This window comes from Cyprinodon variegatus, unplaced genomic scaffold, assembly GCF_000732505.1.
Source record: "Cyprinodon variegatus isolate N-32 unplaced genomic scaffold, C_variegatus-1.0 Scaffold167, whole genome shotgun sequence".
NCBI lineage: Eukaryota > Metazoa > Chordata > Actinopteri > Cyprinodontiformes > Cyprinodontidae > Cyprinodon > Cyprinodon variegatus.
In genome coordinates, this window is record NW_015150620.1 from 591,657 (window position 1) to 607,380 (window position 15,724).

Sequence of the window (15,724 nt, forward strand, 5' to 3'; positions counted from 1 at the left end):
CCTTTTATTACTAAGCCCTAAGCACGTTTTACTGCACCTGACTGTCATTAAAAAATAGTTTAAAAGTTTGACATCTTGCATAAATTGGATTTTTTTTTTTTTTTTTTGCTGAAGACAAACTCTTCCCTACTGCCACATTCACTGATCTAGATGCTCACCTAATTTACATCTATGGAAATATTGACCTTTTTAACTTATATTTAAATGTCATAAAACTCTAATCCATCTTTTCTCTCTAAAACAGTCAGCTTGTGTTATATTCTTACAATTAAATAGTTTCAAGGTTTTCACAGTAGGTTTACTCAGATGTATTTTTGAAATTGTAGAAATGTATCCTGCATATTAGTTTTTGTGACTTCTAATTTTTTTAGTTTTTTTTTTTTTTTTCCAGGCAGGAGAATAAATAATACCGTCTCTTATATCTTCAGATGTTTTTTCATCTGCCACAGTGCAAGTTGGGTGTTGTTATTTATCCAATCATAACACCTTACACTTTCATCCCAGCGCTTGTTTTAAAGGCTGTGCCGATAGTTCCCTTCACCCACTTTAGAGACATTTCCTGGTTTCGCTGGAAGACAGCAGTTTAAAGTGGACGTCAGTGCCTGACCACGGTCTGCCTTGCCTTGTATGCTTGCCTCATCGTGTTTCAGAGGAAGAGGAGTGTTTGTGGGAAGCGCTTCTCCTAAGCGCATGTTGCGACACATCCAGGAACATTTTAACTCTCTCGCAAAGACTCCCGACCAACGCTCAGCGCTGCGCTCTTCTGGAAACTGTGGCGGTGGGTTATTTTTCAACATATACAACACGGGACACCTACTTTTTTATATATATATAATGGAGTTAATCTGAAACACTGGAAACAATTTTTCCAAATCCAACTGTTCCCATTTTCGACTTTCACTTTTGTGCGCACTTTCAAAATTAGGCCTATGGCTTCTCTCCAGCTGCTTTTTCTCTTTGGATTCTTTGCGAGCGTCAAATCTGGTCTTGGTATGTATGTATGTAACAGCCGTTTGATGATAAATATTTACTAAAATGTTGTCAAAATCTAACTATAGCTTAACTGAATGTGTCGTGTAGAACTCAGCTGTACCTACGACTATGAAAAAGAGATGTTTTGCCAGCTGGCGGCCGAACAGTGCTCTCAATACACCCTAGACGTCACGGCTGCATATGAGTGAGTGTTTTGCTTTAGTTTTCTGGTTCATTTTACATGCTTATATATGAAATGTCTACAAATCTTTGTTTCTCTTTATAGTCAACACAGAAACAGCTGCTCTATGTGGCAGTGTGGCCATGAACAATGTTGCTGCTCACTGAATATTGAATTTGGACCTGGGGATTCTTGCACTGTAGAAGCCTTTAATGGAAGCGAAAAAGTGGATTCCAAGTGGATTGATAATACCCTGGAAATAAGTATGTAGAGGTTTTTAAAAGTTGAAAAGCTCTGCTATACACAGACTAGAAGCAAACTAAAAAAGCTCACGCCTTTTCTCTGTCCTTACAGTAAAGCCCAAAGCTCCAACTATTGTCTCGGTGGAAAAAAAGGAGAGAAACTTTGTTGTCAAATGGAGGACAAACATGAATCCCATACTTGATCCACTGATTTTTAAATTGACTGTCTCTAAAAAAGAAGACAAAGAAATAGTTGTAAGAGATTCCTAATGGGTCCTTTGTGTTTGGTTCTGTTTATGCACTATTGTTTTTTTTGTTGTTGACAAAAAAATATCAACCGCAAACACTTTCTCTTTCATAACAGTTTTCTAAAGAGGTCAACGCAGCTAAAGACAATAATCTGCAGAGGTATGAAATAAATGGGAAAGAATTGGAACCAAATACGGCATATGTTGTCCGAGTGCAGAGCAAAACAAATTTGAGTGGTATCTTCAGCAACACAAGTAACGAGATGGAGTTTGAAACCCGTAAGTCTTACTTTATGTTCAAAGTTTAAGTTTTCTCTCTGTGACAAAGAGGTTTAGTTAGTCCCTTATTCTTTCTTCTGAATCTTTGTAATTCTTAAATTTAAACATTATTTTGCAACTTTGACTTTCACTTACTATCCCGGGTTTGTTTGTGTTAGCATTATGTTGCAGTTTCCATCTACTTATGTTTAGGTTAAAGCTATTACTTCAGGATTATTGGATGAAATTGTATATTTTATTTCAAAATATATTCATGGCATTTGTTTTCCTTTTTACTCACCATTGTTTAAGTATTTCCTACTAAATTGACTAAATGATGTCATCCATTACTTTGCTGGGTTCTACCATTTAGAGGGTTTCCTTTAGAGTTATGCTTTGTTTGTTTTTCTTTAAAGTAACTTTTTGAGTTATCTAGTTTCACACTGTTTATTTTGCAGACTCTTTTTTTATGTAGATGAGTTTGTAAATTAGATTAAGTTTATTCTTGTTTCTCTGTTTAAACTTTTTTTTTTTTTTTTATGAGTTTGCAAATAAGATTAATTTTATTCTTGTTTCTCTGTTTAAACTTTTTTTTTTTTTTTTTTACCTGTTTAATTGAGGCTTGGTCCACTCAAGTGCAGGTGTGTTGCCACTTGATTATATAAGCCGAGGAAAATGTTTTGTCTGAGAGAAAAGGAATAAAAGACAACAGAGAAACTGGAACCAGTGGCTGAAGCTGTTTTTTTTTTTTTTTTGGTTCAGCTTATTAACCCTCGACCAAACTGCTTCACACTCTCCTTAAATAAATATTTTAGATGGGACATTATACAATAAAAATAAACTTTTATTGTTTCTGAGTAATAAAAGGAATAGTAAAAAAAAATAGATGGTAAATGGCAGTTTCTAATGCAAATCTGCCCTCACAAACCTTTAAATCAACTCATCATTTATTTCAGAATATTATCATTTCTGAAAAAGAGAATTATTAAATGTATCATTCTGTACTTCCAGCTGTTGTTCCTCTTACCATAATAAAGATATTTTTAAATACTATGATACCAAAACATTAGATTCAAATCAAACATTAAAAGTTATTTTTTGTTTTTTTTTAGCCCAGTGAAATTAATTTGACCAAGAAAGCCTCAGAGGCATCCCTTCATGTTAGTATTTGCAGATATCTGATGTAATAAAGAACAGCAATGTGTTAGGAGAATAGTGCTAATGCTTTGTTTTTTTTTTACTTGGACATAGAGTATATTTGAACTATAAGGCATTGTTTTGATGAGATCGGATTCATACCCCCCCCACAAAACAGACCACTGAGACGTTAACATTGGCCTGTATGTCTCAGCTGGTGTATTTACAGGATTTCTAACTCTGACTTTTCATTTGTCACCTCACAGCTGCTTCCTTTCAAACGTTGTACCTTGGAATTATTATTGCCCTCAGTGTACTTGGCATCATTTTGTTTGTCTCTGCTTACACCTGCTTTGTAAGGTAAGCCTTGAAGCCTTAATGACAAATTTGTCTTGTGGCTGTATTGACTTAGACTTAGACAGACTTTATCATCATATTGTACACACAGACTGTATACAAAAAGAAATGTCGTACAGTACAGCTCTCAAGACATTTTCATTTTTTAAAGTGCAGCCGTGGTAAAAATTGACTCACATGCTTTTCTTTCCTCAGTATCCTAACTTTTGTGCTTTGTCCACACTTATTCATAATTTTTTTTAGGATTAAAAGGAAATGGTGGGATAGTTTTTCAGACCCAAAAAAACTTCTTATGCCAGCCATGATGCCACAGGTAAGATTCTATTTTGGGCTTTTTTATTTCAGCTAATTTGACCAAAAGCATTGAGAGTGACACATATAGCCAGAGTATGGCTAAAATGCAGAACTGGTCATGGGCATTTGAGGTGTGTTGGCCCCCCTCCCTGAGGGGGCGCTAGCACTTTTCAGGTGAGGTGCATTTTAAGGAAGAAAATAAACTAAAAAAAAAAAAGTATTTTATCATATTTCTCTACATATGATTTTTTTTTTTATTATTTATGTTTTACTACCTTTCTTTATTTTTATTACCTTTGCTTTGTATTTGTTCATGCCCCCGGTGGATAAAGTTATCTATAATTACTCTGTATTCTCAGGAGTATAGTCATTTGGTTTCCTTCTAACAAAGAAGGAAAAAAGCCTTTTAGCATATAGCCAGCTAAGCTATAACCTATGGCAAGCCCACATCTAAATAGGTGTGAGAATGCAGTGTTTCTGTGTTAAAATGATCAAAAAACAAAGGGGGAATATGGACTGACGTATCACCGATGTTATACGTAAAAGCGCATGCCTGCAGATATGTGTTGCTATGCTTGTCCCGATCCGATCCACGTATCGGATCGGGACGCCGATATTGGCAAAAAAATGCGTATCGGCAAAGCATGTAAAATGCCGATCCAGACTGCCGATCCAGCTTTTAAAAAAAAATCCGGTCCGTATTTTCCAGTTTCGCCGATTGAAACGATCCATTCAACTATTTTGCGCCAGTGTTCCCCTGTTTTGCATTTTTATTAAAACTTACAGTAATACTTGCACCTTTAACTGTTTACGGTTTTACTGCTCACTGTGCAATTTCAGATTGCTATTCATAATTTTGTCCAGTTTGTGTTTATCTCTTAATAAACAGGTAAGTTTGTTGTTACCAAGCATTGTGTTTTATTCAATCTCACCTAATTTAGCTGGCTAGATGTTATCAAGAGTACTAAAACCCTTTTCAACATGAGTCTTACAACTAAGGCTAAATACTTTAACTTAAACTTAAATACATGCTCGGATAGGCTGGTATCGGCCAGTATCGGTATCGGATCGGAAGTCCAAAAACAATATCGGTATCGGATTGGAAGTGCAAAAACCTGGATCGGGACATCTCTATGTGTTGCCATAACTTTGCTCTTTGCAACCTTATATTAATGAAGAAAATAGGACTTAAAGCCAATTTATGCTTCTGACGCATAGCCTCTGCAACAATCAAATCTGTCTCTGTACCGTCGTCGCGCACTTGAAAAAAATCCTGACTACGCGTCGGACGGTCGGAAACCCATGCAGATCTGGGAGACAAAAAGCAGCTTTGATTGGTACTTGGTATGCCTTTCCGGCGGTCTGCGTGGTCGTCCCTCTCGATTCGGTGCCGGGGTGCGCCATTTTTAAAAACTGAGGAACAACTACAATGGACAATTACGACGAAAGGTTGTTCGGTCTTTTTGCCAACTCTATTAACAGAACCTGTTCCTCTTCGATGTCGAGCAACTCAAGATCCATCTCCGTGACCATGATATCTTGCAGCAAGCCATTGTTGTTTTGGAAGATAAACGCTCCCGCTGGCGCCGCTAAAGTTCTCGTGACCATCTGCCGAAGTATGATTGGAGTTCCTTTAGCAATCCTAATAGTACATTTTATTTAATAGTGTATTCAGAGCAACATTACACCAATAACAACAAGCTTAAAAACAACACACTAAAAGCTATGACCAGCAGCCAATTACAGAGAATAGGCCCCTTTTAACAGATGGGAAGTGAGTTTAGTGTTAAACAAAGGAAGGATGTCGAGGGTGAAGCAGACTTCTCGGAATTACAATATACGTATATTCTTTGTCTACTGTGGCTGTTTTGTTTTATATTCTGTCTTTTCATGCATTGTTTCCTGTTGCTGTCTTTCTCTCTCCCTATAGTTTTTATCCTGTGTTTCTTTTCCACCTTCCTTTCTGTCTCTGTGTCCATTGCATATGATTTTACTCCCTAAATAATATATAATTAATTTCATTTAAAAAAGTTTCATATACAAGTACCAAGCAGAATCTTATGGCAACAGTCATAATGGCCTGGGTGTGAAAGCAAATCTGTTGGGCTATCATCTAGCTCTGGGACATTTATTCCCAGTGCCATATTAGCAAAACAAGCCAAAAGAAGAGATGAAAGTGATGAGGCTATCGATAAGAATATACACAGAGTGCAGGCAAAAGGAGAGATGAAGATGATTGTTATTATGCAGATAAAAACAGAATGGGCAATGTTACTGATGTGAGAGATGAAAGGGTAGAGCCCTATTGGAATAAAACCCAGAAAGGGAGAATCTGAAACCTTTCAGTAAAACAGATTTGGTTCTACAAGTGTGATCTCAGCTCAATGATAATCTTAATGAAGTTAGAGATAAACCATGACTTTATTTCAGGTAAGCGTTACGTTAGGGAGAATGGTGGAAGTTTTGAATTTGGCTCACAAGAACTATAGAGCTGGGTGTCATCAACATAATGATGAAAACAATGTGAAATGTACAAGAAGACACTGAAAAGGGCTAAGGGCAGACTATACTTCTGCAACCATACACAAAAATTGTCGCTTGGGTGTGGTCGTGAACCAGTTTTGCTGGTATGCCTCTACACCGTCGGTCTGAAATTTCTAGGGATGCACACCAGTTTACATCCATAGCTCAAGGGGAGCCTATTCGAGAACTCGCGAGAACTTCGGCAGCGTCAGCGGGAGTGTTTGTCTTCCAAAACAACAATGGCACGTCTGCAAGATATCACGGTCACGGAGATGGATCCAGAGTTGCTCGACATCAAAGAGGAACAGCTTCTGTTAGTGGAGTTGGCAAAAAGACCGAACAACCTTTCGTTGTAGTTGTCCATTGTAGTTGTTCCTGAGTTTTTAAAAATAGCGCGCCCCGGCACCGAATCGAGAAGGACGACCACGCAGACAGCCGGAAAGGCATATCAAGGACCAATCACAGCTGCTTTTTGTCTGTAAACATCCGCTTGAGATCTGCGCGGGTTTGCGACTGTCCGACGCGTAGTTAGGAATTTTTTTGAAGTGCGCAACGACGGTAAAGAGACAGATTTGACGGTTGCAGAGGCTATGCGTCAGAAGCATAAATTGGCTTTAAGTCCTATTTTCTTCATTGATATCAGGTTGAAAAGAGCAAAGTTATGGCAACATATCTGCAGGCATGCACTTTTACGTATAACATCGGTGATACGTCAATCCATATTCCCCCTTTGTTTTTTTATCATTTTACACAAACACTGCATTCTCACACGTATTTAGATGTGGGCTAGCACAGAGACAGATTTGATTGTTCCAGAGTTTATGTGTCAGAAGCATAAATTGGCCTTTAGAATATGGGCCCCAGGACAGAGGGGCTTACCGGCTATGATGGAGAATTGATGTAAGGCAAATTAGAAAGATGGCAGAAATGATCATAGTTGTTTGGATCTAGGCTGGATGTGTTCTGTTTAGAAGAGGATAGGAACAATTCTAGTAGTAAGTAATGAAGTGAATGATAGCAGTTATGAAGGGATTGAGAGCTTGATGACAGTTAGTGTTGCACCAATACTGATACCAGTATCGTGTGGGGCCCTGCACTAAAATGGTGGCATTAGAATCTGGCAAGTACCAACAAATAAGGCACCGATAACATTTTGAGAGCCAAAAGTTTATTCAATTAGTGTCAACCATTCCAGGTAGGCAATACAAATTTCTACTGGATTCACTTTGTATTAGTCATTTTCCTGCTTCACAAAGGTAGGCAGCAGCTTGACAAAGCCATGATGGCAATTATTTTACATCCAAGTAGTATACAGTTCTTCATATACACACACACACATCAATTTCAAACAGATATCGGTATGGCATCTGTATCGGCCAATACTGCTCAGCCAGGTATTGTTTCGGGGCCAAAAAATGGCATTGGTGCAACACTCAAGGCAGGACTTGACTGGGCAGCTGGGGTGGATTTAGCAAAGAAGTAGAAGACTTAGATTTAATATGTGATGTCAGAAATGTAATAGATGCTTGGAAAGTGAAAACTGGAAATGGTTGACTAAGTGGGAGGATTTCAAGATTTTACATTACGATTTGTGCTTTTCATTGCAAATTTTTTTAGATCACCTCATAACCTCAAAGGAGACCATCTTTATGTCTGTAGTGTTCATCTGGAGATATTTTAATAGATATTTTAATGGAGCCTGATTTTCCCTTACTGTAAGGTCAGTCCACAGTTGATTGGCAGTAAGCAGCACAATTTGAAGGAGGGAGAAGGTGCGTTCCTCTATTCTCCATACATTAGGACTTTAAAGTGTGTGACATTACTTTGTAGTTTAAGAACAAAAACATATTAAAACCTTGGTAAACACTGATACTCGGTTCCCCTTAAAGTTGTGTTTCTCTAACAACTTTGCACCATCCTGACTGGAAAACATGTGAATGGTTGTTATAAGCTTGCTCATGTTCCTGGTGTAGTGTGGTGTTCTTAGCTTGCAGCTTGTGCTGAACATGCCCCTGCCCGGAGCCAGCCAGAATGAGGGGAAAATCACATAATATAAAAGCTGCAGACGCTATAAAGGATAGCTCATTTTCTGCACGGAATGTCAATGCTTCAAGCATGAGAACTTTAGTCAGCAGTTTCTGATCTAATAAATTGTTTACGTTTCAGGTTCTAAAACCTTCACCTATCACCCCCTCAAATATCTGGATTGATACGCCAAAACCAAACGACGACGATCAGACGTAAATACTGCTACTATGGTAATCATTTTGTTTGTGTGTGAGATTATGTTGGTGAGTAACCCTTTCTCCATGTTTAGGCTAAAAATGCTCCAGAACCAGAGAGAAGACGTCAGTATGGATTCTAACAGCTGTGGAATCAGCCCAGGCTCTTCAGATCCTTGTTATGGTCAGGCTGAACCTCCTGATCCCAAGGCTATCATTAATTATGCTCTGTGGAAAGCTTTAAACGGCTGCCTGCCAAAGAACCTTGGCTCGCCTTTCCCAAATTTGGAGCTTCCTGTTTCCCAGGATCAAAACATGCCAAATATAGTTTCAAGAGAAACAAGTGCTGCCTCATCAGGAATTGTCAATCGGAGCTATTTTATGTCTCTTCCCAGCCCCTCAAATCAGACTGTGGACGACGGCTCTGGAGTCAATTTCCCGGACGACTCCAGGTATTCGTGTAAAAGTGACACTGTGAACAATCCTGACCATCAGGCACTTGCTTTTTTACTTCTGGCACAGAAAGATACTTCACCTGCTGGGCGAGTAGACCAATCATATCAGCCATGCAAAGTAGATTCTAGTAGATCTATATATGACAGCTCCAGAGCCGAATTTCTAGTTGACCCTGGGTATTCAATTAAAAGCAACACTGTTTGCAGTCCTGACCAACAGGTACGTGCTTGTCCCCTTCCTGCTCTGAAAGATATCTGTTCTCCTGCGCGAGTAGTGCTGTCATATCAGCAATGCAATCCTGATCCTAAGAGATCTTCTTCTACAGAGGCCAACAGTGCATCCTCCAGCAGTACCACCACAGGGTGTGGGTTTGAATTCAGATTTGAGAGAAGTGATGAAGGGTCCATCAACTCTGAATTTAACAGTGAGATGTTTGTGCCTTCAGGGTCAGATTGCAGCATTAAAATTGCGGATGGCTACAAGCCATTTTCAAACAAGGTGGAAGAGTCCGATGTGATCATTTCAAACAAGGTGGAAGAGTCAGATGTGATCATTTCAAACAAGATGGAAGAGTCTGTGTTCATTTCAAACATGGTGGAAGAGTCTGATGTGATCATTTCAGAAAAGCAAAGCAGTGATCCTCTATGCGAGAACAAGAATCTAAATGAGGGAGTCTACAACATCCCTCAAACCAGCTTGATCCCAGGTTTGAATCAGTGGTTTGGTCCCAGTGGGTTTCCACAGACCCCACAGAAACTACATTTACCCATGATGCCTAATCACTCATCTGCCCCAGTACTGATTGATAGTGGATATAAATGCGTGTAGTTCACCAACTCTCTGGTTTTCAGGGAATATACTTTAGGGTGTGGAAGCTGCAGCAAAGCTGTCAGTTTGTAGTGCTGCTCCATCTAATGGTTAGAGCAGGAAATACTAGTAATGTTTTGTTTTTTTTTGTTTTTTTTAACCGCATATCCGATATTTTTTCCTTTGTTAAATTGTATCATCAGGGATTTCATTCCTTGACATCAATGGACCTCGGAGGAGATTCAAATAAGAAAAAATTTGGAAACTGCAATAGATATTTTTTTTATTTACTACTGTGTTCATATTTTTTAAAAGAGGCTTTATTTGTACAAAATGTAAATGTTTTTGTTTTTGCCTATACATGTGAGTGTACAGGTCTGCCTTATAGTATTTCTGTAAAAAAAATAAATAAATAAATGCGTGAGGAAAGCAGAGGAATGTCATGTTTCTGCTAGATGACATGTTCTATCTTCATTTTGTTCACCAAATAAACTTCATGTGTTTAGCATTGTACCAATGCTTGAATCTATCATTACTGAGTCCTTTAAAAAAGAAAAACACAACTTAAATAGATTTATGTGACAAAAACATGCTGTTGTAACATAAAACCTGGTCTGTTTAGTGTTTGGAAATTACTTCCTCATTGCTCTTCTCTGGAGCTAGGGTTCGTTTCTAGAGAAGTGTGCGTCACAGTCATCCAGTATGTTTGCTTTCACAAATAGCGAGGCAAAGATCTGCAACGATAAGGGATTACAGACTACTGGCCAAATGAAGCCAAGATTCTCGTTGTGATGCAGCAAATCCTTTAAATAATAAAGATTTTAAATCAGTTAAAAATGTATTTTGAAAATGATTCATTTATTTCATGTGCACTGGCTTGGTAATAAATGTTTCTATTAACAAGGAAGATTTCTGATTGTGTGTTAAGTTCTTAAATACGAACGCTTTTGAAAAAATGCTAATAAATCTACATCGTATGGCAAGGCTCTAATAGTATTTTATTTCTATCTAGTACTTTTAAGTGCTCAAACAGTTTGTAAGTTTGTAAACACATACCTCTGTTTTTTTATATTTGTCATATACAGTAGATGTGTCATGATGAGTTAAGAGTTAAATGCGTCACCAACTCTAAGGGCCTCTGAAAAATAAAAAAACAATCCAGAGCTTTAGTTCCAAATAACTAAACTTCTAATTATTCAACCTTTTGTAGGTGCAGCAAATGACTATTGCCTTCATGATCTAGGCAAAACAGTACCTAGTAACTAGGTATGGGTGAAAAGAAGAAAGATCAGTTAAACTTTACAATAACCATTTATTAATGGTAAAGGGACCAATTATTAATGATTAGCAGATAGCTTATTAATGTTTGATTCATTTATAAACTGCATCTAAACCATTTATAACAGCTAAATTGATAATTTATTAAGGTATTAAGCCCACTGATGTTAGGACAAGTCCAACATAACGGTATGTCCTTCCATTAGGAAAAATCATTCAGGGATTTGATGATGTTTCCCACCATCTGTTTGCTGATGATATCCAGTTTTACTTCTCCTTTAAGTCCTAAGAGATGCAGAAGTGAAGCTCTCTGCTGAATTTCCTTGTGCACGTTTAACAATGCCTTTGGTGAAAATTCCCTGCAAATAAACTCCAATAAATTCCAGGTATCCACCAGTATCTGGGTGACTTGAGTTTGTCTGCTGAACCAAGCCTTAGAAACCTAGGTGTTATTTTTAACAAAACATTGTACTTAGAGCACCACTCACAACTGCTGACAAGGAACTGTTTTTACCAACTGAGGAAAATCTCTAAACTTAAAACAATTGTGTCCAGAGATGATCTTGAAATGATTATCCACACCTTTGTGATTCCTGTTTAGACTACTGTTACAGTCTATTCCTATGTCTAAACAAAAAGGAGTTATCTCATCTTCAGCAGGTTTAGAACTCTGCGATGATGTTACTGACTAGTACAAACAGAAGGGCTCATATTAGGCCGATTATAAAAGATCTTCATTTGCTCCTAGTCTCTTTTCGGTTCAGGTTTAAAATCCTGGTGCTGACCTTCAGGGCTTTTAACAGTCAGGCTCCCTCCTACATTAGAGACTTGTTGTGTCCTTATACCCGCTCTCGCAGGCTGAGGTCTCAGGACCAGAACCTGCTCATGGTCCCTTGTACTCGTCACAGGACCAGGGAAGATCGCTCCATTCAGACGGTCGCACCAGTGTTCTGGAACCATCTTCCCCTTTCCTTGCGCTTACTTGATTCTGTTGATCTTTTTAAGAGTGAACTGAAAACCTATTTTTTAAAGAAAATATTTGAATTCTAGTAGATTAATGGCTGTTTAATGACCATGTTTTGTGACTGTACTGTATATGTATTTTTATTTGTATTGTAATTTTGTGAAGCACTTTGGGACCTTTATGTCTGTGAAAGGTGCTATATAAATAAACATTACTTACTTACTTATAACTAATTTAGATAAAAAATAAAGGCAAGGCTCAGGTCTTAGGTCTACAGATGTTAGAGTTAATGCTAAACTAACATGGCAGGGCAATATGATCTATTTACCTTTTGTTAATGGTCTTTAGAGGATGTTTAAAAAAAAAAAAGATAAAAAATGAGTAAACTATCTGTTCAACATTAATACATTTTCTCTTTTCCATTTATAAATAATGGGTATTGTAAAGTGTTGCCGAAAAATCTTAAAATTAATTTAAAACTATTGATAGAGGTACACGTCCTTTCTCTCAGTGTTAAAATCATAACAGTATTGCAATGGAACTCTAAGGTATACCAGCTATACAGAGAATTTAATAGTTTTTATACTGGAAGTTTTTAATTTAAGTCAGTTTTACAAAACAAATATTGAAGTTTGTTGATAGTGCAAGGTTTATAATTTGCTGTTTTTCAAACATTTTTGATGTTTCTGTCCAGAACTAAGGTCACTGTCAAAAGTGGCTCCAAGGTTCTGACCACCGCATACTTTCATCCTAAAATTTAACCTCAGTTTTTCACATTTTCCCAATAAAGGAATCTCAATTTTAAAATGAATAAAATTCAGTCACATCCATGACGTAAGAGATCTGCAAACATCTGATAGAGATAATTCTAATTTTATATAATCTACACAATGGTAAAAACTAATGGTACATCTTTATTTTCCTATACATATTCCAGAGAAAAAATGTTTTTAAAAAAAATTTAAGGGTTGGGGACGGAAGCTTTGGGGAATTAATAAAATTTCTTGGAAAAAACAAGGCAATGTCTTTAGGCTAAGAATAGTTTCATGCCATTTAATAGATTTAGAAAGGCCCACTTAGCTTGTTCTACAGGACCTCAAGGGCTCCCCTAAAGAAAGCAACACTTAATGGACAGGATATTCATTATCTCTAGTGCGGAGGTCTTTAACAGGGGGTCCGCGACCCCTAGGGGGTCCACGGAGGTACTGCATGGGGGTCACGAAAGTGTTTTTTTTTTTTTTTATGTTCTTCACTGCAATATTTTTCCACTAATTGAAATGTCTTTAAATCCACATTAATATGAATTCAACACACTGAAGTAAACAGATAAATGGAGGCAGAAGAAGTCTTTCAGTCATCAATACACATTCAGCAACACACAGGAGCTCTTTCAACCTGGGCACCGTTTCATTCACAACACCTGTCCCATCAACCAGGAATCAGAGTCTGATATACTTGAATAATCCCAGGGCGTTATAATTTTAGTTGCATTACTCTATATGTAATAGAGTGACTATAGGACCAGTTTGATAAAACACAATTTCATACAATATGTATAATTAGGGTTCCCCGCTCCATTTGCCATCAGTTTGGGGGTCCTTGGCCTGGAAAAGGTTGAAGACCCCTGCTCTAGTGTGATCTGTTATGCACAAAACATTTGCTTTATTTTACTGATGAACGGAAGGCTTGAGATCAGTATATTTCAGCGTGGTCTCTAAAACTGATTTTAGATGCCTTCAGGTGAGGTTTTTGGTGAATCAGAAAATATTTATTTTCCTGTAATAACATTTAACAACTCAAAAAACTTTAAACTCAAAACTTGCATAATAAAGCTCTAGTTACCCAGTTTTAAAACTTTGTAAATAACATATATGAACGGATTAAATTTGTAAGTTATTGTATTTTCACTTTGATAAAGATTTAGTCCATTTAACTGAAACTAAACTGTCTTAGTTACATATATGATGCCAATGACAACACAGAGACTCCCCCAATTAAGCTTTTCAAGGTTATTAGAGCATCTAGAAAACTGGGTCGGCCTTTCTGGTACAGTACTAGATTGGTTTAAATCCTGCCTGAAGGATAGATACTTTGATGTGTAGAGAACTTAAAATCAGAGACCACAGAAATCACATGCAGGGTTCCTCAAGGCTCCGTTCTGGGGCTCCTCCTGTTCATTTTCTATGTGCCCCTCTTAGCTCTTTTCTTCTGCTTTATTGTTTAATTCATATAAAGCAGTTTTCTATTCTCTGCACTGACTTTTGTTTTGCACATAGACATGCCTTGCTTCGCCTATTTATTCTATCCTTGATTATTTTATTAAGTTTGTATAAATTCCTTTATCTCAGTTGGGCTTGTAATGTTTTCTGTAAACCAATGTTGCAGCATGAGACAGCCTCATGAGCAACATTTGTACCGAATCACGTTTGCTCTACTTCCATCTGGTGTTCTTTTTGTGCATATGTTGTCACTCTTTCCTGTCACACACCTTTACACCTGTGTGTTGGAAAAATCTTATCAAACTAAAGAAATAGGCTTTACTGTTGCAATTTTATGTGTAGCATTAAAGATCCAACATATTCTAACATATTTAAGAACCTCAGCACTACTTTTAACTCCTCCAACCACTTCATTCACCTTACTTAAAAGAAAGCCAAAGATGTTTCCTATAAGAGGAGGAGTTTATGTTTGGGAGAAGAAGCTAACTGGAGGAGGAGCAGGATCCTGATTAACTGTGTGCTCTGTGATTGGAAGGATCTGGCAGAGTAGGCTGGTTATTCCAGTGGAACCTGATTTGATCACAGATTATGATTTTTTTTTTCTTTCTTTTATTATTTGAGCTCTCATGTCACTAGTGACATTTCCATCCACTCAACCTTTCTGCACACCTGAAGCTCAGACCTGCATTATGCAGCAACCGGCAAGACAGAGGCTGAGGCCATGGCTGGAGGAGCAGATTCAGTCGGGGAAGTATCCAGGTGTCAGCTGGCTGGATCAGGTAGACCCCTTCATCTCACTCTGCTCCTCCCTTTTTACATCCACAGAAACATGTACATACACAGCTAAGTTCATGTTGTTTCTTGTGGATGATATAAAACTGACAGACTAAATAGAGAAAAGTTTAGTAACGCATATGAAATCTAAAATATTTGATCTTGTCCGACAGTCAGCTCGGATCTTCCAGATTCCTTGGAAGCATGCTGCTCGTCATGGTTGGAGCATTGACCGGGATGCCACGCTCTTTAGGAGTTGGGCAATGCACACAGGTAAAGTCTACAAACACATATAAAATCTGTTGGGGCTTAATTCAAATGAACTGTAGATACTCCATCAGCCTCCTATGGTACTGATTATATTCAGCACAGCATTCAGTAACAGACTTGACTGTTGTTGTTGAAGCTTCATCAGCTATGGTTTTACACACAAGAACAATTAATGATGCTAAAGTATTGCTCAGATCTATAATGGAACTTTTGAGATTCAATTAAAAAGTGTTTGCAATTAAAAAGGGACCATGTTTCAACTGCCTGATCTGTTTAGAAACAGATGCTATGGATGTTACGGTACTTGTTTCAAGCCGTGCAAGAGCGTGATCCAACAAGACCAAGGAGAAAACTAAACAAAGGAGAACAGTTAGAAAAAAAATATGTTTTATACATATATATAATTTATACTGTATATATTAAAAATTATTTATATATATATATTTTTTTTATTATTTATATATATACATATATGAAATAAATATAAATTCTAAGTATATAATATAAAGAATAATATATATA

At 37.4% G+C, this 15,724-nt stretch overlaps 2 protein-coding genes across 3 annotated transcripts in view; both read left to right on the forward strand.

Annotated features, from left to right (window-relative positions):
• The first annotated feature begins 578 nt into the window (after positions 1–578).
• Positions 579–10,669, forward strand: LOC107086945. 2 transcript variants are annotated; one of them, XM_015378246.1, is made up of 9 exons: positions 579–990; positions 1,081–1,177; positions 1,268–1,416; positions 1,508–1,650; positions 1,760–1,922; positions 3,305–3,398; positions 3,639–3,708; positions 8,379–8,452; positions 8,530–10,669. In XM_015378246.1, exons 1-9 carry the CDS (start codon positions 930–932, stop codon positions 9,716–9,718), a joined length of 2,040 nt encoding a protein of 679 aa, XP_015233732.1. In that variant the 5' UTR covers positions 579–929; the 3' UTR covers positions 9,719–10,669. The 2 variants fall into 2 exon arrangements, with proteins under 2 accessions (XP_015233732.1, XP_015233731.1); XM_015378245.1 differs by having other exon boundaries at positions 582–990; positions 1,259–1,416; positions 8,530–10,667.
• A 4,106-nt stretch (positions 10,670–14,775) lies between these two features.
• LOC107086939 (interferon regulatory factor 5-like) overlaps positions 14,776–15,724 on the forward strand; it is a 10,713-nt gene continuing 9,764 nt past the window's right edge. The window contains exons 1-2 of the mRNA XM_015378233.1: positions 14,776–14,937; positions 15,106–15,205. Of these exons, the coding sequence (XP_015233719.1) occupies positions 14,785–14,937; positions 15,106–15,205 (253 nt within the window). The 5' untranslated portion in view covers positions 14,776–14,784. The remainder of the gene's footprint in view (positions 14,938–15,105; positions 15,206–15,724) is intronic.